The sequence below is a fragment of the Amblyraja radiata genome, chromosome 7 (genome assembly GCF_010909765.2).
Source record: "Amblyraja radiata isolate CabotCenter1 chromosome 7, sAmbRad1.1.pri, whole genome shotgun sequence".
Lineage (NCBI taxonomy): Eukaryota > Metazoa > Chordata > Chondrichthyes > Rajiformes > Rajidae > Amblyraja > Amblyraja radiata.
Window position 1 is genome coordinate 78034359 of NC_045962.1, and position 23675 is coordinate 78058033.

Consider the following 23675-nt stretch of genomic DNA (forward strand, 5'->3'; position numbering starts at 1 on the left):
CTGATATTGAGGCAAAAGGTGAACCATGCACGGTCCCATAGTTTCTCATTGAATTGCGAACAGACCTTCATAACTAAAATATAAAATTGGAGTCATCAGGATTAAAAAAGTTTTGAAATGTAAAGAGCCCATTTATATTCCTGTTGAGATCATAAACAAAATGGAGGTCCGTGCTCACTGTTTGAAAGCAAAATGTTTAGTTTCCTTTGTATCACCGTTGTTATTTACCAAACAGATTCCGTCTATCTGCCATCAACATATACCAACATCCCAAAAATAACATTGGGATTATGAGGGATTTTACCATTAATCCCAATGAGGAACAAGGGGGAGTCCAGAACCAGGGACCACACTTTAAGAATAAGGGGTAGGCCATTTAGAACGGAGATGAGGAATAACCTTTTCACCCAGAGTTGTCAATCTGTGAAATTCTCTGCCTCAGAAGGCAGTGGAGGCCAATTCTCTGGATGCCTTCAAGAGAGAGTTAGCTATTAAAGATAACGGAGTCAGGGGATATGGGGAGAAGGCAGGAATGGGGGGGAGGTACTGAATGTGGATGGTCAGCCATGATCACAGTGAATGGCGGTGCTGGCTCGAATAGGTGTACTTCTGCACCTATTGTCTATTGTCTGGAGTTTATTAACTCACTGATATTAAATGTTAATTTTACTTCGGAGTCACGTGGTGACTACGTGAAGAAGGGCCGTCCGTCTGCGTGCGCGTCATTACGTCTGAACGCAACACGCACAACGGACTGGAGAGGCAATGTGTCCTCCCAGCCGTCGGGATTAAAAAAAGGCGGCAGGTAAGGAAAGTTGAACTACTTATCTGCGTTTTCTGTTCGTGCTTGAAATTCTTGTGTTTCAGAGCCCAGATGTCGAAGAGACGGTCCGCGGGGGAATCGGCTGCCGAAGACCGCAGCATTCCCAGTAGCGGGCGACGGTCGTTTTCACCGACATTACCGCCGGCAGCAGAACCGGCAGCAGCAGACTTGGTGCGGGAGGACAGCACCGTGGTGGTCCCGGCGGGGCGTAAAGCCACCCATAAGTCTGTAAGACCCGTAGACTCGGATGAGTCCGGGGAAGAGGGATGCCCTCCCTCAACGGGAAGCGTCCGAGGACGACTCTCCCATATGGAGCAACTTGTGGAGAAGTTTCTCCACAACTATCTGCTCCGAAGGAGGGAGCAGTATCAGCACGGGTCTCCACAGCAGACCGTGCCAGGAGCCTCGCACATGGGGCAGTCCAATGTCTTCCCCACTGGAGGAGGAAGTACATATGGAGGAAACCACTCTGAATCAGAGTACGGAAGCACAAGGGGGGAACATTCCCAGGAAAGAGCAGTAGAAGTACCTCTGCAATCATCCAGGTTTGCTATCACAACACCTCTGGGTGCTTCCCTGGATGAAGACCTGGCGAGTAAAATCAATTACGTAGCATCCCACCAACTCAAAGACCTGGCCATGGAAGAAACCATGAACAGGTACTCCCCACCAGCTAACTGTGCTTCCCTGAAGGTCTAAGTAGTGATCCATGTCATCTGGGGACAAATTGGGCCTATCAACCGGAACCAAGAATTAAAATTCCAGAAGGTACTAAACCTACTGGGGTCTGGTATTGCATCATTTGCAGGAGGAGTGGAAGGACGACTCCTCACTGAACGGGAACAGGACACTATGGCACTATTGTGCAATGCCCGATTCGAGATAAATTGTATTCGGAAGAATGCAATTAAACCAACGATCAACTCGAAGTTCGCAGCCCTTTGTAAAGCCAGCAATATCCAGCCCGCAAACTACCTGTTCGGGGAAGACCTGCCGAGACAGGTACGGGATCTGGATGATGAGGCAAAGACCATGCGCCTCATAACCAAAGGTCAGGTTACCCCAAAGGGTCCATCGACAAGATTGCATCCTTATAGCTCTCTGCGTTTCACGCCTAGAGGGCCAGGCACTGGAGGAAGACCCACACCAGAGTCAAGGTCTTTTTTAAGGGCAGGCCCCAGCCGGCCGACAGCGAAGATGAGGAGACAGCAACCACCAGCTCAACCTCCCAAACCTCGCGAACGAAAACCAGCGCCATACCGCCAGTAACAGCAGAGGTAAGTCAAATCAGTTCCTTAGGGAACACTCCATACAAACCTCACATACAGGTGGGAGGAAGGTTAAAATATTTCTTGAGAGAATGGTGTTGGGTTATTACGGATCCGTTTGTACTGCACAGTTTAGAAGGGTTCAAAATTGAGTTCATTTTGAATTCATCACCACCCACAACACATTCTAATATTCGCACATAGGTTTTCTCCCAACAAGAAACAATGGATATACAGGAAGAAATTGAAACTTTATCAGACAAAAATGTAATTGAGAGGTCGCATACAGAACCTTACCAATTCATATCTAATATATTCTCAAATATATTTTTCTGTAGGGGGCGCTGCTCTGGCAGCAGCCATGTCATGCAGCTCGTCAGTTTTTCAACCTTTTTTTATTTTTTTAGTATGTTTTAAAGTCTGTATTTAATGTTTCTTTGTGTGTTTTATGTGGGGGGTGGTGTGGGGGGGGTGAGGGGGAAACCGCTTTGGTCGCCTCCTCCACGGAAAGGCGAGTTTTTCCAGGTCGCCTCCCCCGTGGCCTAACATCAAGGATCGACGCGGCCTTTCCCGGAGACGCGCCCGGGGCTTCAGCGGCGGGCGCAGCGTGGACTCTCGGCGTGGAGCGGGCGACCCTCGCTGGGGCTCGCTGGAGGGGAGCGCTCCGTTTCGCTGACCCAGGGCAGCCGGCAACCTGAAGTCGCAGCCTGAAGCCGCGGTCTGCAGAGCTCCAGCTGGTGCGGCGTCTACAGCCAGGGATCTCACGTTGGGGACCCGGGGGAAGAAGAAGCCATCACTGCCGGCCCGCGGCCGACTTCTACCGCGGGTCCGGCATGGACTTACCATCACCCTTGGAGGGGAGCTTCGACCGCCGGCCCTGCAGTCTACGGTGCTTCTGGCTGCGGCGGGGACTTTAAATCTTGACCGCCGTCCTGCGGCCTACAACAACTTAAAGCCGCGGTCTCCGGTGAGGAAGAGCCGATCCTGGACTGACTCTGGACTATGGTCCTGACCACGGGGGGGAAATGGAGGAGGACTGGCCAAATTTTGTGCCTTCCACCACAGTGATGAATGCTGGGGTGGATGTTTGTGTTACAGTTTTATTGTGGTTGTGTGTTCTTTATTATTGTATCGCTGCAGACAACCCAAATTTCCACCAGCCTGGCTGTGTGGCAATAAATTATATCTAATCTAATCTAATCTAAAAGAGAAAAAAGATGCAGGGGTCCGCATCATTCTGGATCTTACGGAACTCAATACATATGTGAAATATAAACATTTCAAAATGGACAATTTTGGAACAGCAACTCAGTTGGTTTGCAAAAATGGTTATATGGCATGCATCGACCTCAAAGATGCATACTATTCGGTGTCTATTCACAAAGAGTACAGGAGATATTTGAAGTTTAACTGGATGGGTCAATCATGGCAATACAAGGCTCTGCCAAATGAATTGACATCAGCTCCTAGACTGTTTACTAAATTACTGAAACCAATTCTGGGTCTACTAAGGTCTCAGAACCACATAGTCATGGCATATTTGGGTGAAATTTTCATCTTTGGAGTCACCAAAGATTTGGCAGAAACATCAGTCAAAGCAACCAAAACCCTGTTTGACAGACTTGGTTTCCTCATTCATCCAGTTAAATCAAAATTGACACCTACCAGGGTAATTGATTACCTAGGATTTACAATCAACACAGTAAATATGTTGGTGACTTTGCCTGGGGGCAAACAACAAGATTTGAGGAAAGCCTGCAATGACCTGATAGTTAAATACAAACCATCTATCAGGCAAACAGCGAGTGTAATTGGCAAATTGGTAGCTGCCTTTCGAGCAGTATATTACGGGCCTTTGCATTACCAGAATTTACAGCGAGCAAAGGAACGAGCACTCAGATCACATGCAGGCCAATTTGGCAAACCTATGCGATTGCCAGCTGAGGCCATTGTTGGATTACAATGGTGGATGGCGAACGTCAGACTCAGCTCAAGAGAAATCTTGCTCGAAAGCCCATCAGTGGTTCTTCAAACCGACGCAAGCAGATTAGGATGGGGAGCTACTAACACAGTCAAGAGCTGTGGAGGCCGATGGAATGAGCAGGAGTCTGCGATTCTCCAACAATATGGAATCAATTACCTGGAATTGTTGGGGGCACAATATGGGCTCCAGGCTTTCTGTAGCAACATGCAACATGTACATGTTCAAATTCAGGTTGATAACACAACAGTGGTGGCATATATCAATCACATGGGTGGTGTAAAATCTGTATATTGTGACAGATTATCAAACCTCATTTGGCACTGGCGTATCGAGAGGGATATTTAGGTTACGGCGGTATATCTACCAGGTAGATATAACACGGTGGCAGATGCTAGGTCACGAATGTTTAATGATAACACAGAATGGATGTTGAATCGTGCAGTATTTAAGGAAATAACTACACAATTTGGCATTCCAGAGATGGATCTGTTTGCATCTAGATGAAACCATCAGTTACCCAGATATGTGTCCTGGGAGCGGGATCCAGGAGCAGAGGCAGTGGATGCTTTCTCCCTAAACTGGGGAGGAATGTCTATGTATGCTTTTCTGCCATTTTGCCTCATAAACCGATGCTTGACTAAAATCAAGCAAGACAAAGCCACAGGCATTTTGGTAGTACCAGATTGGCCTACACAAGCCTGGTTCCCAAACATTTTGGGAATTATAGTTCAGCCATTAATGGTTGTACCCAAGAGCAGGGACCTCCTAGTAAACCCAGTTACAGGGAGCAATCATCCACTATTTGACCGTATTAATTTGTTGGTTTGCAGATTCTGATGAGGCCATTTCAAGGTATTGGACTGTCCAAACGAACTGTGGATGTCATCACAAAGGCATGGAGGGACAGTACTAAAAAGCAGTACGCCACTAATATTAAGAAGTGGGAAACGTTCTGCAATGCCAATAATATAACATACAACACAGTTCGGATAACGGATGTCTTGGATTCCTATCAGCCCTATACTATGACTACAAACTAAGTTATAGCTCAATCAATAGTGCCAGAAGTGCACTCTCCTCCTATCTGATGTTGGAGGCAGGGCACGGGTCGATAGGAATGCACCCCTTTGTAACAAAATTTATGAAGGGAATTTACAATACAATACCTCCAAGGCCAAGGTACACGGACACATGGGATGTGAGCGTGGTACTAACCCTACTTCGTCAGTGGGGACCGCCAATGGCCTTATCATTGTCCAAACTAACCCTGAAGGTGGTTATGCTGATGGCACTAGTAACAGCCCAAAGAGTCCAGACACTACAAAAGCTACGACTGGACTACATGACCACCAATATGAACAATATAACATTCGTTATCAGGGACCTGATCAAACTGAGCTGGCCAGAAATGCCAGGGATGAAGATCCTGTTCTTGGCATATCCAGAGGACCAACGGTTATGTGTGGTGACATACTTGCACCACTCTCTGAGAGTTACGGAGAACCTCAGAGGCTCAGAACAATCGGTCCTCATCAGCCACAAAAAACCACACCAGAAGGTGTCAACTCAAACAATCTCCAGATGGTTAATGGAGGTAATGGCGGTAGCGGGAGTGAACACTCATATCTTTAAATCTCACTTCACCAGGGCTGCATCTACGTCGGCAGCAAGAACAATGGACGTACCCCTTGATGACATCCTAGCGGCTGCAGGACGAATGAAAAGAACGTTCCACCGGTTTTATAACAAACCCATAACCGGACCAGGGCTGTTTGCTCGTACCATTTTAAGTTATGTTACCTAGTTTTCCCCCAGGTTGGGAGGGGAAACTATTAAAAAAAAATTATTTTGTTTAAAGCATCAGTGTCTTTACTTAACTACGTTATGTCTGAATGCTTTAATAATAACTCTCATCCATGGTCAATCCATTCAGTGTGTGACGCCTGGATTCGTAACCGGCGTGAAATCACAGAGCTTTGAAATCTTCACGTAGTCACTCACGTGACTCCGACGTAAAATAGTAAGATTAAACGAGAACTTACCAGTTTGAAGTTTGATCTTGATTTTATGAGGGGTTACGATGAGCGATTACGTGCCCACCGCTCCCACCCTCATACTATCAAGGTCATCTGGAAGTTCTAGTTTCTTCACAATCTTACTATTCTCAGGTCTTCTTTTTTATCTGTGATTTAACACCGCTGCTTTGAAGATTGACGCGCACGCAGACGGACGGCCCTTCTTCAAATTAATCGCTCATCGTAACTCCTCATAAAATCAAGATCAAACTTTAAACTGGTAAGTTCTCATTTAATCTTACTATTAAATTGCATTAGGATCAGTCTGAACACACATCAGAAAGCTAAAGAACTGAAATAAGAACAGAAAATGCACGTGATACTTAACAAGTCAGAGTGTATTTGTGGAGAGAAATGTGTAGGATGGAACTGCAGATGCTGGTTTAAACCGAAGATAGAAACGAAAAGCTGGAGTAACTCAGTGGGTCAGACATCATCTCTGGAAATAAGGAATAGATGATGTTTTGTGTCTGAATAAGGGTCTCAACCCGAAACATCACCTATTCCTTTTCTCCAGAGATGCTGTGTGACCATTTGAGTTACTCCAGTTTTCCCGGAGTTGGGGAATCGGTAACCAGAGGACAATAGTTTATGATGAGGGGGGGAAGGATTTAATAGAAACCTGAGGATTTAAGAGAAAGCTTTTCACACAAAGGGTGGTGGGTGTATGGAACGAGCTGCTGGCAGAGGTAGTTGAGGCAGGTACTATTGCAACTGGTGTAGATGGGGCATGTTGGTCGGCATGGGCAAGTTGGGCTGAAGGGCCTGTTTCCACGCTGAATTTCTCTATGAATCCATGACTTGAAGTGCTGCAGACATAGCACCCAACACCTCCTTCTCATTTAGTTCCCGTATCCCTCGGTGATGGAGTCTATGAATAAAATGAAGCAGTTGAAATAGAAAAACAAACCTTTTATTTCAGCACCATCTTTCTCAATCCTTTTAGCATGTCCAAAACCCTTTAAATCACTGTTGTAACCGATGAAAATTGCCTAAGTAAAACCCAGCACGCTCTTGCAAGCAGATTGCCCAGATAATTTGGATTTTTTGATGAATGTTGATAGGATAAATATTGTACTCTTCACAGCAGTGCCTTGGGATCTTTGATATCCACTTCAGAGAGCAGATAAAGCCTTAATCTAATGTCTCATCTCACAGAGGCAGCATCTTCAACAGGGCGATGCAATTCCAATCCAGCATAAAAGTGACTGGTTAGATAGCTTGGCTCAATATTCATCAATGCGAATTGAATTCAGAACGTTTGGTTAAACAATTATATTCTCAAAACCATAATTTTACGTTCACAACTTTCTGACTTTCATAATTAACTATCATTTACAGGCATCAGAAAAAGCCTCCTCTTTCTAACCAGGGCAGAAATGGACAGTGCAGTGTTTGTGATTACTCTGCCATTCAGTAAGATTGTGATCCCTGCATCAGTTTTTCACCTTAGCCGCATTTATTTTGAATCCCAGCAGTCAGAGTCTTGAAAATAGTCGATGACAGTCACAGAGCTCTTAGAGTCAGAGAGTCACAGAGTGATACTGTGGAAACAGGACCTTCGGCCCAACTTTCCACACCAGCCAACATGTCCCTGCTACACTGGTCCCAACTGCACGCGTTCGGTCCATATCCCTCCAAACATGTCCTATCCATGTTGAGCTGAGAAGATTTATTTTCATTTTTATTCTGCATCATCAACCTCTTATTTTGAGACTGTGATCCCCATTTATTGATATCCCAGCCAGTTGAATGATTAGTCTCACATCTACATTATCAAGTCTTGTAAGAATGTTGTCTATCACACCTTATTTTTCACGTTCACGTTCACAAATTACGCCATTCATGTTCCGCTCTGACAGTCCTCTGAAAAATCGCCTGTGGGACAGGCTCATAACTCTCTCATGATAGTTAATTATGAAAGTCAGAAAGTTGTGAACGTAAAATTATGGGTTTGAGAATATAATTGTTTAACCAAACGTTCTGAATTCAATTCGCATTGAAAGCATCCAGTGAATTGGCCTCCACTGCCTTCTGTGGCAGAGAATTCCACAGATTCACAACTCTCTAGGTGAAAACATTGCTCCTCATCTCAGTCCTGAATGGCCTATCCCTTAATCTTAAACTGTGTCCCCAGGTTCTGGATTCCCGCAACATGGGGAACATTTTCCTGCATCAAGCCTGCGCAATCCCTTAAGAATTGTATATGTTTCTATAAGATATCATCTCATCCTTCTAAATTCCAGTGAATTTCACTGTATCTTGGTACACGTCACAATAACTAAAGCAATACTGCGATCTATACTCCGCACTTTTTAACCCCTTCCTTTGCTCTACCTGTCTTTGGCTGGTTTGTGTTAATCTCTGGTATTTTCTGATCTGAAGGGATAGCGTGCAAAACAAATCTTTACACTAATAAACCTAAAGTTTTTTTTTAAGTTTTTTTTAAATTTCAAAATATACTTTATTCAAGAAATAAATATATACAATACATGATCTTTACAAAAATCCGCCATTCTCGGAGGCTACACATACATTCAATACTGCTTACACAAATTACACCATTTATTTTCGCTCCGCAGGGATGTCAACAAAGTCCGCTAAACTTGAACCTATAGTAATGTTTACTCAAAAATATGTCTTAATTTTCTTTTCAAACTAACTGAGTGGAATGTCAAAACTGGCTTCAGGGAGAGGGTGCTCTTTGCATACTTTTTCTGGGAGCGTGATCTTCAGAATAGTGGAATAAACACTGTTTATATTCCTTCCTGGAACAATTCAAATGCAATCCCAAGCAAAGGTTTTACGCAACAAGTCAAGAGGTTAGTTTATCTCAATAACAATTCCGATAACAATTAGCATCTTTCACTGTTTCCTGGAGGTGGCTTTTCAGCATTCATTAGATCTTTTACATTTCAATTACATAACACTGTTTGCATTAACTTAGACTCCAATTTAGCGACACAAAGCTAACCGATCAATAGATGTTAATGGCAATCACCAACACTGCAGTGTCATTTCTGGTGACTTAATAGATTTGATAGCAGAGTAAATTTATATTATGTTTAAGAAGGAACTGCAGATGCTGGAAAATCGAAGGTAGACAAAAATGCTGGAGAAACTCGGCAGGTGCAGCAGCATCTATGGAGCGAAGGAAATAGGCAACGTTTTGGGCCGAAACCCTTCTTCAGTTATAAATTTATGTTATAACGGGATTAGAAACATAGAAACATAAAAAATAGGTGCAGAATTAGGCCATTTGGCCCTTCGAGCCAGCACCACCATTCAATATCATGGCTGATCATTCAAAATCAGTACCCCGTTCCTCCTTTCTCCGCATATCTCATGATTATGATAGCCCTAAGAGCTACATCTAACTCTCTCTTGAAAACATCCAGTGAATTGTATTGTACTGTATTGTTTGTATTGTATATATTTATTGTTATTTTCCTGAGTACTCACATACCCAGAGGAAACAAAAAAACGTTACTCAAACCAGTGTCCAAACCAAACCAGTATAGGAATTGGCTTCCTATACTGAAATCCTCTCACAGGATTAGTTAAAAGTTGTTACTATCATCAGTTGGTAGAGCACTAAGGACCCAGATTAAAAGTTGTAGATGAGAATGTCAGTGAGAATTTAACACAACTAGTACAATTACCTAAAATCCACTGCCTCTGAGAATGGTAGAGTTTCAAATTGACAGTGTCAAGCAGAAAGTGGGCAGGCACAGTTGGGGTGTAAGCTTACAGGCAGTGGCAGACTGGGTCTAAAAATATTGGTTGCCAGGAGACAAAGGGGGCCCACTTCATCAGGGGCCCACTTGATATAGGGGTTCCACTTCATCAGGGGCCCACTTGCCATCGGGCAAGCTGACACCCTGGCCAGTCCGCCACGGCTTACAGGGTTATATGGATGGTGCAAGTAGATGGGGGAAATGGAAAGACCACACAGAGTTGGTGTTTGAAGTAATGGGTGATTTATTAAAATGGGTGTGCACCAGGAGACCATCGCCTTGGCCACGCTCTCATCCCTCTGCTATCATGAGTCATAAGGGATAGGAGTCGAATTAGGCCAATGGGCCAATCAAGTCTACTCCAACGTTCAATCATGGCAGATCTATCTCTCCCTCTTCACCCCATTCTCCCCATAACCTCAGACACTTATCATCAGGAGCCTTAGAATCATTATCTCCAGGTTCAAGGACAGCTTCTTTCCTTCTTAAACCACACTGCAATGTGGTTTTTGCACTGCCATGGTCTGGTTTACTTGGAATAACAGATAATTTATTGTATATTTATTTACTGTCCTGTTGCTGTTACATCTGTAAAGCCACAGCAAGTAAGAATTTATTTGTTTCTGCTCATATCCAGTCTATTTGACAAATGCACACACTTGAATCTCATGAGTCAGTTCCATCATAGCTTGATGCTGATTTGTGTGTGGAGGGATTCGTCAGCACTTCACAGTGATGATGAGAATATTATGTTTTCTTTTAAAGACTTAACTATATTTACATAGAGACCAGGAGGTCTATAGTCAATGTGTATTTTGACACTGGTCTCATATTAGGTTATACCTGCTATTAATGTAATCCTGATCCCTATGTATCAATATCATTGTTATGTTTATCATTATTCTTTTTGCTCTGTTTTTTATGTTTTGTTTTTGTTTTTTGGAAAAAAAACAATAAAAAGACTTTAAAAGAAAGAAAGAAAGAAAGAATATTGAGAAAGGTCTCCAGTCATGTTGGCTTTGTTCCAACTGCAAGTGATCTGCAGTAAATGTACAACTAATAATTGCTCCAAAGCAAGTTTACTGTTGTATTGTAAGATATGTGACAGCTAATTCGCACGTAGAGTGCTCTCGCTACCAGTAACATGATGGTTACCAGATGATCTGATTTAGTGCTGGTGAGTGAGATATATATTTTGGCAAGGACAGCGGGAGAGGTTGCTTGCACTTCATCACAATAGCTCCATGACAACGGTTGCATCCATCTCCCTGACAGATCAGAGAAGACCTGTCTAAAAGTTCCTTCAGAAGACATTATCCTTGACACTGCAACACTCTCTCAGATCTGCACCAGAGTATCAACCCAGACTTTGATGCATACTTCTGAAGTGACTCTTGATCCCACACCCGTAAAGAAGGTTCTCTGCTCATTGATGTTCTCCAGAGAAGGTGATGTGACAAAGTCTGACGAAGGGTCTCAACCCGAAACGTCATCTATTCTTTTTCTACAGAGATGCTGCCTGACCCGTTGAGGCACATTCCAGGTTTTTGTAGTCCATCTTAGGTATAAACGAGCATCTGCAGTTCCTTCCTACACATAAAACATCGTTTTTGCTGCCATTAGCTGTTGTTGAATCTGACCTATTATTTACTTTAGACTTCAGAGATAAAGTGCGGAAACAGGCTCTTTGGCCCAATGAGTCCCTGTCGACCAGCGATCCCCGTGCACACTAGTGCCATCCTACACACTGGGGACAATTTTACAATTTTTGGAGTGTGGGAGGAAACCGGTGCACCAGGAGAGAACCCACGCAGTCTCAGGAAGAATGTACAAACTCAGTACAGAAAGTACTAGTGGTCAGGATTGAACCTGGGTCCCTGGTGCTGTGAGGCAGCAACTCTACTGCTGCGCCACTGTGCCACCCCTTCTTTTCAGAAGGAGAAGAAAATGAGATGAGAGCAAAATTTGACCCTGTTATTCCTGTTTGTTAAGTTAGTCAAACAGCTAATGGTGGCCAATTTCACAGTTGTATCCTTAATATACCTTGCAAAGGTATATCTTACCCCAAAATGAGTCAGACAATTATTCATACACAGGAGATACACTCTCAGACCTGACATTTTAACTCTGCTTCTGCTTGTAGTCTTCTTTTCATGCTCTTTACCCTCTGTAAACTTGACACGGCTTTGTACATCTCTGTTAAATGACCAATTCTGGATGGCTTTGGTTCTCAATATTATACAGCCATTCCCAATCAATCCTTTGCATTTTAAGTCTGTAACTCTAGTCCCAGCCTCAACCACCTCTTGTGGCAGATCGTTCCATAGACCCACCACCCTGAAAAGGTTAACCCTCAGATTCCTATAAAATATTTTCCCCTTCACCTTAAACCTATGTCCTCTGGCCCTCGATTCACCTACTCTGGACAAGAGACTGTGCATCTACCCAAGCTCACAACACTGATGTCCTTATGCTTTACTGTGTGTGTTCATCCAATTGATTTCACTTCTGATGCATTGCATAAGGGATGAAGAATCCCGGGCTTCCGAACTTGAGGAAAATAACCTTGAAATTTATGTTTATTCATCGAAACCTTTAATGGCAATTTACCGAAGACAGAAATGAAATTCAAGTTTAAATTGTTCCCTTTCATGGACAAAGAGTGTAATTAACAATGTATTAGCAATTACCATGGTATTAAAATGCTACTTACATCATTAATTATGAGCCCTACCTTCTTGCAGCAAGTTTAATAGGCAATTAATATGCAAATCCAACAAAGACAACAGTATGGGGAGACACTATTTGTGAAATGCAAACAGCAGACCGCTATTTTTGACCAGCAAATTCTGATGATTTCAAATACATGGAATATCTCTTCATCTCTTGAAATTGCAGCCTGGTTCCTGCTTAGTAACAACATGATTTATTGGAATCGTTGAACCATAGAATTGAGGCATCACAGATAAAAAAGTTATTCAGTCCCATGAAGTCGAGACTGGTGCCTGGTCGAAATAAGCAACGGTTTCACTCCCTGTGTAGGAAGCAACTGCAGGTGCAGGTTTATACCGAAGACAGATGCAAACTGCCAGAGTAACTCAACTGGTCAGGCAGCATCTCTGGAGAAAATAGACTATAGGTGCAGGAGTAGGCCATTTGGCCCTTCGAGCCAGCACCGCCATTCAATGTGATCGTGGCTGATCATCCACAATCAGTACCCCGTTCCTGCCTTCTCGCCATATCCCCATAACTCCACTAAAACGCTACTACATACGGCTGTGATTTTTGGCCATCTTACCGAGTCCCCCTCCGCTCATCAGGTGCAGAGGATTCTTCCCATCAATGAAAAATAAAAGTGTTATTAGTTTTTTTTTTAAACGTTGAGAATCTCTCTCCTGTCAATCACACCATGGAGGCCACGCCCCAGTGGGAAGGGGGAGGGATTATAAAACCCAAAAGTGTGGGTGTGGCTCAGTCTCTTCAGGATGGGGAAGGAAGAGGTCGCAACTCTGCTTGAGCTGTGAATCAACTGAAAACACTGAATATCTACTAAACTGTGAGTGTGGTGTTTATGTGGTGTTTTGTGTGGTTTGATGGAGGTTTTATGGTGGTTTCACCCTGCTTGAAATGGTATGAAACTGCATTTGAATTTGGTGGCCTTGCACCCAGCTTGAAGTGGTAGGAAACTGCACTTGAGTTTGGTGGCCTTGCACCCTGCTTGAAATGGAATTTCAAGGAATAGCCGTGAGTCAACTGCCAGCCCACCAACCGTGATTGAGCTGCCAGCACATCAGGCTTGAGTGACTGAGCTGCCACACCAAGAATCCATTTGGCCCACAATCATATAATCTCTCTGGAAACCAGTCCCTTCAGCCCACAACACCCATACTAGAGCTCCAGAAAGCCCCCCCCCCCCCCCCCACTGGCCACCAATATTGGATTTGGTGGAGAGGTGGAATATTGCGTTGAGGGACCAGCCCTCCCGTGTGAACATGGGACCCAACGGGTCCCACTTAGTCTAGTAATCTTATATGTTTCAATAAGATCCCCTCTCATGCTTCTAAATTCCAGAGTGTGTAAGCCCAGCTGCTCCATTTTATCAACCTCTGACAGTCAAAAGGAATAGGCGACATTTCGAGTCAGAACCCTTCGTCAGACTGAAAGATAGAGGAGGCCAGAACAACACAGGGCCGGCGACTGATGACCTCAGGAAGGGTGGAGTCCACAATGACCCATTGTTTATTGAGTTTCATTCCCTTCCTTTTCTTCTGTGATCCTGCAATTTATTCCCTCCTGAAATTCCTAATTCATTCTCTTTCATAAGTTCTAGGAGCAGAATTAGGCTGTACGGCTCATTGTCTACTCTTCCATTCAACCACGGCTGATCTATCTCTCCCTCCTAACGCCACGCTCCTGCCATCTCCCAATAACCCCTGACATCCTTACTAATCAAGAACCTGTCATCCAAGCCTTAACAATCCCATTGACGGCCTCCACAGCCGCCTGTGTTAATGAATTCCACAGATTCCACCACCCTCTGGCTAAAGAAATTCTTCCTCATCTCCTTTCTCAAGGGGTGTCCTTTAATTATGAGGCTGTGGCCTCTGGTCCTAAACTTTACCACTAGTGGAAACATCCTCTCCACATCCACTCTATCCAGGCCTTGTCCCAAGAGGCAGGGAGCATCCTGTTCCTTAGCAACGAGAAAAAGTTTATAATTTATATTTAAACTAATCTAAACCTAATTAAACTACCATCAGTAAGTTCTCAATCCAAAGTCTCTCTACATAAGACAATGTCTTCTCTCTCTTCCCTTGTGTTATTTTCTGGCCGAATTGTAAATTTGTGTTATCTCGGCACTGATTTATCGTTCGTGGGAACAACTTCTCCCTCTTTATGTGGACACAAGGAACTGCAGATGCTGGTTAACAAAAACAACCCACAGTGCTGGTGTAACTCAGCGGGTCAGGCAGCATCTCTGGAGAATAGGATAGGATAGGACCTGGATAGGACAGGTTTGGAGGGATATGGACCAAACGCAGGCAGGCGGGACGAGTGTAGCTGGGACATGTTGGGCCCAAGGGCCTGTCTCCACACTGTATCACTGTGTGACTTTAATATGGATAGGCAATGTTTCAGGTCAGGACCCTTCTGCAGACTGAAGTGGGTCCTGACCTGAAACGTCACCTATCCATGTTCTCCAGAGATGCTGTCTGTCCCGCTGAATTACTCCAACATTTTGTGTCTTCTTTTCGCTCTCTTTATCCTCTCTATACTTGACACGCCTTTGAACATCTCTGTCAAATGACCAATAGTGGATGGCGTTGGTTCTCAATATTATGCAGCCATTCCCTAATCAATCGTTTGCATTTTAGCATTTTGACTGAGAACAAAACTTGGAAGTACATTTTATCTTGAAATATTCCCCCCACCCCCGATCATGCTTTCACTTTCTGGAGGCATATTAAATAGTTATAAGGGCCTTCCTTATCTTTTGCAAGTTATACTTTCAGTCAGTTTTACAATACTATCCATGTAGTCATAAATGTGCTGAAGCGGTCATAGAGTGATACAACGTGGAAACAGGCCCTTCGGCTCAACTTGCCCACACCGGCCAACATGTCCCACCTGCCTGCGTTTGGCCCATATCCCTCCAAAACTGTCCTATCCATCTGTACCTGTCTAACTGTTTCTTAAATGTCGCGATAGTCCCAGCTTCAACTACCTCCCATACACTCACCACCCATTGTGTGGAAAAAGTTACCCCTCAAATTCCTATTAAATCTTTTTGCCTTCACCTAAAACCTATGTCCTCTAGTCCTCGATTCCCCTACTTTGGGCAAGAAACTCTGTGCATCTACCCGATTTATTCCTCTCGTCATTTTATACACCTCGATAAGATTACCCCTCATCTTCCTGCGCTCCAAGGAATAGAGTCCCAGCCTACTCAACCTCTCCCTATAGCTCCGAAGCTTGAGCCCTGGCAACATCCACGTAGCTCTTCTCTGTACCCTTTCCAGCTTGTATGTTTTACTTTCAAAAATATTAATATTGAGTGGCCAGTTATTTGCGTGAGATATGATTTATATGGAAACTAAGAGCACAAGAAGATGCCAAATGAAAACATACAGCAAATAGAAAAGAAAGTGACCTTGCAGTATTAAACATGACAGTCCATTTTATAATGCCAACTAAGTTGAATACATAAATGTCACTCATCATTTTTTGTATTAGTTGTATCTGTTACATGATTATCTGGGTTGTTTCATTTATTAATTATCTGAGTATTTTCAAAAAGAAATACAGATGCGACGAATGAATTTTGACTTAAGTTTATTCCATAAATCAGTTTGTGTCTGTTCAATTGAAACTAATTAACGTTTTTTTTCTTTCAGGGAGTTTTCAGATTAGATACAAACTGGATGGTGATAGAGATCCTGTTTTTATCGGCATCGATACTAGAAACTGGGCAAATGGCCAGCTTCACAGCATCAAAATTGATCGGGAAGAGATGGATGTCTACATTCAGGTAATTCATAATACTTGTTCTGAGGTATAACTTGAAAATGCTGGAGGAACTCAGGAGGTCAGGCAGCAGGAAGAAACCCCAATGTTTTGGACTTAGTTTAGAGAAACAGCATGGAAACAGGCCCTTCGTCCCACCGAGTCCACGTGGACTAGCAACCCTCATACATTACCACTACCCTACACACATTAGGGATAGTTTAAATTCCAGTTGGAATATTTTGGAGGACCCAAGAACCAAGAACCAAGAGACAATTTACATTTACTCCAAGCCAATTAACCAACAAACCTGTACATCTTTGGAGTGTGGGAGGAAACCAAAGATCTCAGAGAAAACCCACACTGTCACTTTCACAAACTCCGTACAGACAGCACCTGTAGTCGGGATCGAACCCAGGTCTCTTGCGCTGTAAGGCTGCAACTCTACTGCTGCTCCACTGTGCTGCCCTGTTTACCATGTCCTGTTCATCAGAACTGAGAAGGAGAAATAAGTGTGTCTCCTTTTCTATGACCTACATTAACTTGTTTCTCACTTGTAGTTAAGAGTGCAAACAAAAAGTTAACTGTTTCTCCCTTATTGAAACAAAGTGCTGGTGGAGCTCAGAGGGTCAAGCAGCATATGTAGAGGGATTGGACAGGTTTCCTGTGTCACACTCCCAGCCTGGTGTGCACACATTTAGTCTAGATTAGAGATACATTGTGGAAACAGGCCTTTCGGCCCACAGAGTCCACACACCGACCAGCGATCCCCGCACACTAACATTATCCTGCACACATCAGGGACAATTTACACTTATACCAAGCCAATTAACCTACAAACCTGTATGTCTTTGGAGAGTGGGAGGAAACCGAAGATCTCGGAGAAAACCCACGCGGTCACGGGGAGAACGTACAAACTCCGTAGAGACAGCACCCGTAGTCAGGATTAAACCTGGGTCTCTGGCGCTGCAAGCACTGTAAGGCAGCAACTCTTCCGCTGCGCCACTGTGCATTGTCTCTCATTCCACTGCCCCTTTCCCCTCAGCTTTATGTCTCATCCCCAATTCCCTTTTACAAACCCTCTCTCCCCTCCCCCTCATGGCCGCTTCCACCTACATCTCTCCATCTGGTTTAACTTTTCACTCGTCGCTCCAAATTTTGACACTGCACGCAACAAAAAGCTTTTCACTGTATCTCAATGCACGTCAGTTAGTTAGTTGGTTTAGTTAGTTTTGCTTATTGTCACCTGCACCGAGGTACAGTGAAAAGCTCTTGTTACGTGCTAACCAGTCAGCAGAAAGACAAAACATGATTGCAATCAAGCCATTTACAATGTATAATTACATGATGAGGGAATAACATTTAGTGCAAGTTAAAGCCAGCAAAGCCTGATCAAGGATAGTACGAGGTGGATAGTAGTTCAGGACCGCTCAATAGTTGAGGTAGGATGATTTAGTTGCCTGCATGGGCGAAATTCCTGGGGAGGATGAGGAGCCATGCCCCCCCCCCCCATGTTTTGAGAGTTGGGGGACACGTCATCTCTTCACTGCTTCTTCTCCCACGGTCAGGCAGTCAAACTGCTGCGTCGAGGCGATCGAGACTCTCGATGTTACAAATTTCTTAAGGGGTTGGACAGGCTAGATGCAGGAAGATTGTTCCCGATGTTGGGGAAGTCCAGAACAAGGGGTCACAGTTTAAGGATAGAGGGGAAATCTTTTAGGACCGAAATGAGAAAAACATTTCTAACACAGAGAGTGGTGAATCTGTGGAATTCTCTGCCACAGAAGGTAGTTGAGGCCAGTTCATTGGCAATATTTAAGAGGGAGTTAGTTGTGGCCCTTGTGGCTAAAAGTGATCAGGGGGTATGGAGAGAAGGCAGGTACAGGATACCGAGTTGGATGATCAGCCATGATCATATTGAATGGCGGTGCAGGCTCGAAGGCCTACTCCTGCACCTCTTTTCTATGTTCTATAAGGAGGGGGGGGGGGGGGGGGGGCGCATTGAATAGTGAAAGGCCTGGATAGAGTGGATGTGGTGAAGTTGTTCCCAAGAACGATGATTCAGTGCCTAGATAACACCAATTTACATTTGGCGAGAAAAAAAACAAAGGGGAAGAGAGGGAAGACGTTTTCTTATGTAGAGAAACTTTGGATTGAGAACGTACTGATGGTAGTTGAGATTAGTTTAGTTTATATATAATTCTAAATGTTTTCTCATTGCCAAGTAACAGGATGCTCACTGCATCTTGGCACAAGGCCTGAATAGAGTGGATGGGGAAATGACGTTTCCACTAGTGGGAGAGTCTCAGACCAGAGATCATAGCCTCAGAATTAAAGGATGCTCCTTTAGGAAGGAAATGAGGAGGCTGAATTTCTTTAGTCAGAAGGTGGTGAATCTGTGGAATTCATTGCCACAGAAGGCTGTGGAGGCCAAGTCAATGGATATTTTGAAACCAGAGATAGTTAGATTCTTGATAAGTACGGGTGTCAGGGGTTATGGGGAGAAGGCAGGATATTGGGGATAAGTGGGAAAGTTAGATCAGCCATGATTGAATGGCGGACAAACTTAATGGGGCCGAATAGTCTAATTCTGCTACTATCACTTATGAACTTATGAATCCAGCATACAAACTTATAGTTCAAGAGAGAAAATTGATTTGGCTTGATGCTGGTGTAATGCAAAATCTAATAATTTCATTTCATTAAGTCAATAAAAATATGGTGTGGGCATCTTGTACTCGGAAAACAGCTTAAAGAGTAGCATGAATTATTAAATGAAAATACTATACAGTAGGTCTTAACCATTTTAAATGAGATTTTAATTTTGTTACAATAAGCAAAAAAACAATACTAGTGATGTTTTAATAAATCAATGTTCAATCCAAGGACTCCTTAATTCAAAATGGATCTGGTAGGACATCACATGTGGCATTGTATTGATCATAATATTTCAAACTTTTTTGATGTGTTAACGTGCTGTTTCTCTTGTGAAAATAATTTGAACAATATAAGATTGTCTTTCTCTCTCAGCATCCAAATCTGTCTTTGAGAAAACACATTTACAGGGCCTCTTCCACCCAGAAACATTTACAGTATATTAAATGTTTACATATTAAATGTAAATGTTTACAACGTTTACTTTAGTTTAGGTTAGAGATACAGTGTGGAAACAGGCTCTTCAGCCCACCAAGTCCACGCTGACCAGCGACCGTCCATACACTAGTTCTATCCTATACACTATTGACAATTTACAGAAGCCGACAAACCTGCACGTCTTTGGAGTATGGGAGGAAACCGGAGCACCCAGAGAAAACCCACATGGTCACAGGGAAAACTCCATACCCCATGGATCAAACCCGGGTCTCTCGTACTGTAAGGCAGCAACTCTACCACGGTGTACTGTGCTGTACATGATTATGCATTTACAATACATTGGTTTCAGATGACAGGATCTGATTGCTGATTCTCAACGCTTGGAATTATAAGATCCGATGTGCCATACTTTTATTGAGGATGATATTGAAACAAAAGTCTGGACACTTTTGAAAGAAATGAAGAAAAAAATAAGGAGTTCAGATAAAAGGTCTTCAAATGGAAATTTATCTCTCCACAGATACTGCCCAATCTGCTGAGTATTTCTAGTAGATAAACAAAATGCTGGAGTAATTCAGCGGGACAGGCAGCATCATCTGGAGAGAAGGAATGGGTGGCGTTTCGGGTCGAGACCCTCTTTCAGACTCTGTCACCCATTCCTTCTCTTCAGAGATGTTGCCTGTCCTGCTGAGTTACTCCAGCATCTTGTGTCTATCTTCGGTGATAACCAGCATTGGCAGTTCCTTCCTACGCATGAGTATTTCTAGATATTTTATTTTTAACTTCAGATTTCCAGCATCCACAGTATGTTTGCTTTTGGACACAGAGAGCCCAGTACCTCATTAGTTCATAAGTTGTAGGAGCAGAATTAAGCCATTCGGCTCATCAAGTTTACTCCACCACTGAATTATGTCTGATCTATCTTTCCCTCTAAACCCCATTCTCCTCCCTTCTCCCCGTAACCCCTGACACCCATATGCCCCTGTCTCACTTAGGAAACCTGAACGGAAACCTCTGGAGACTTTGCGCCCCACCCAAGGTTTCCGTGCGGTTCCCGGAGGTTGCAGGTTGTTGCCGGAGGTTGCAGGTAGTGGAAGAAGGTAGGGAGACTGACAAAAACTCCCGGGAACCACACGGAAACCTTGGGTGGGGCGCAATGTCTCCAGAGGTTTCCGTTCAGGTTTCCTAAGTGGGACAGGGGCATTACTAATCAAGAATCTATTTATCTCCACCTTAAAAAATGTCCATTGACTTGGCCTCCACTGCCTTCCATGGCAATGGATTCCACTGATTCACTACCCTCTGACTATACATCTGTTTCATGGCAGACAGTAGCAAGAAACAGAAAGAAAATAGCCAACATTATTACAGCTTTTAAGTGGTTGGAACCATAACCTTTGGAATTATCGCCCTGTCACACAGATATCTAAAATGGAAAGTGGAATTATTTGATTTCAGAATTAATGTTAATATATTCAGGCCTCTGTGGCATTATGCAACCCATGGCACGATGCAAAGAATATATATGAAATCTTTCAGGATGTTGTGGAGTGCGAAGATAATGGTGATTCAAGCAATCTTGTATATCTTGACATCTGAAAAGCTTTTAATGAAGGCTCGTACAAGAAATCAAAAGAGAGCTCTTGAGATTAAGAATCAGGAGACAAATGTCAGAACGTTTTAGAGAGATACAACACAAAAACAAAAGCCTCAGCACTGACCCCATGCCAACCATCAACCAACCATTGACACGTATATAGAAATGGAAGGGGATTCAAGGGGACTCTATTCCTTGGAGCGCAGGAGGATGAGGGGCGAACTTGTAGAGGTCTATAAAATCATAAGAGGAATAGATCAGGTAGATGCACAGTGTATGAAGGTACTGCAGATGCTGGTTTAAACCGTAGATAGATACAAAATGTTGGAGTAAATCAGCGAGACAGGCAGCATCTCTGGAGAGAAGGAATGGATGACGTTTTGGGTCGAGACCCTTCTTCAGTCTCTTTCCCAGAGTAGGCTAATCGAGAGCCAGAGGGCATAAGTTTAAGGTGAAGGGGAAACAATTTAATTGGAATCTGAAGGGTACCTTTTTCGCAGAAAGGGTGATGGGTGCATGGAACAAGCTGCCAGATGAGGTAGTTGAGGCTGGGACCATCTCACCACTTAAGAAACAGTTAGACAGGTACATGGATAGAACAGGTTTGGAGGGATATGGACCAAAGGTGGGCAAGTGGGACTAGTGTAGCTGGGGCATGTTGGCCGGATGTGGGCAAGTTGTGCCGTAGGACCTGTTTCCGCGCTGTATCACTCTGACTATGACAAGGGTCCAAGTCTCTTTACTTATCATTTGTGCCAAGATTGGATCAATTAATTTCTTACTTATTGCTGCTTTAAAGGCATAGTAAATGCAACAATTAAATATACAAAAAGATTATCATATATACTTGATAAACTAGACTGATCAATGACAAAGTACGTAGTGCAACCCAAATAGTGCAAAGACCATTTAGTTTAGACCATTAGTTTAATGTCACGTGCGCCAAGGTATAGTGCAAGGCTTTTGCTGCATGCTTGCCCCCTTCTTCCTTCAGAATCGTTTTACCAGTTCCACAGTTTTCCACCTTGTTTCTCCCTGGAGATCACACCTTCCCTAGCCAACAGTGGACCCACCAGGTAGTGTATCTGCCTGAGGTCATTTGTGGATGGCCCTCATTGCTCCTGGTCTTTTCTCGCCTCCAGCTCGTCACCTCCCCCCCATCCCCCAACCTCCACCCCCTACTTCCAGTCTGAAGAAGACTCCCGACCCAAAATGTCACCCATCCGTTTTCTCCACAGATGCCACCTGACCCACTGAGTTGCTACAGCACTTTGTGTTTAAAGCTGAATAATAGTTTACTAGGTAGACAACACGAACCCACAAACACCTCTCTACAGCGGTTGTGTTTTATTTATCGTTTCACGTGAGATAGGCTGACATTGATTGCCTATCCTCAGATGCTCTTGGACGAAGTGGCTTTCTGGCCAGTTAAGATGTTGTCACAATTCAACCACATTGCTATGGGTCTGTATTTACCTACGGGCCACAACAGGTAAAAATGGGATTCCTGCCCTCAGGTGGATGAGTGCACCAGTTGGATTTTTCCATCAATCTGATCATTTTCATTGTCACCATTCCTTAAAATGGTTTTATTTTTAATACCAGATTTTAAAAATTGTTAATGAATTTAATTTCCTGAATTGCTGGTGGGATTTGAACTCACGAGTTTTTGATCATTAACAGAAACCTCTTTGCAGCAGTGATCAGCAGAAACTTCTGTAGATTAGGTCATTCTCATTACTGTATTTATTAATAATCATGACAAGGGCATGGAAATTTTATTTTATTTGGTTTTGAGATACAGCACGGAAACAGGCCCTTCGGCCCACCAAGTCCACGCCGGCCAGCGATCCCCGCACATTAACACTACCCTACACACACACTCGAGACAATTTACAATTTACCAATTAGCCTACAAACTTGTATGTCTTTGGAGTGTGGGAGTAAACCCGGAGCACCCGGAGAAAACCCACGCAGGTCGCGGGGAGAACGCACAAACTCTGAGCAGACAGCACCTATGGTCAGGATCGAATCCGGATCTCTGGCGCTGTAAGGCAGCAACTCTACCGCTGCACCACCGTGCTGCCATGTCTACTAGCTAATACCAAATAATTTGCATTCATTTCACTTAATTTCCTACAGCATACGGCCCAACCTGCCCACACCGACCAACATGCCCATCTAGACTAGTCCCGACTGTTCTTGCTGCTTATTTTGTGATTTATGATACCTCAAGTTCTCATCCACGTACCTTTTAAATAAATTATAGCTTAAAAGCAAGACTCATTTTTATTTTATTACAATTGGCCTATAAGGAACACTCTGTCTGATGTCATCTGTGGCCAGCCCTGATTTGTCCTGGTCTTTTTTATGTCCTGGTTCATTTTTATTACCCCTTATTAATTTCTTAGTGCTCTCCAGAACAAGTTATTGTGTTACATTTTTTGGTACAGCCAATTGTTTCATTATTTTCTGCCGTAGTTTGTGAGCAATTTTAATTCAATGTTAACTATCCCTCTTAATGGAAATGTTCACACCATCTGTTTGCATCCGTTCCTAAGCAGATCACCTGGAAGGAATCTGATTTCTTCAGT

General features: G+C 43.6%; 1 protein-coding gene across 1 annotated transcript in view; it reads left to right on the forward strand.

Annotated features, from left to right (window-relative positions):
- The window catches only part of LOC116975560 (contactin-associated protein-like 5), a 705003-nt gene that overhangs the window by 537160 nt on the left and 144168 nt on the right, over positions 1-23675 (forward strand). The window contains exon 20 of the mRNA XM_033024847.1: positions 16283-16416. Coding sequence (XP_032880738.1) covers positions 16283-16416 — 134 coding nt within the window. The remainder of the gene's footprint in view (positions 1-16282; positions 16417-23675) is intronic.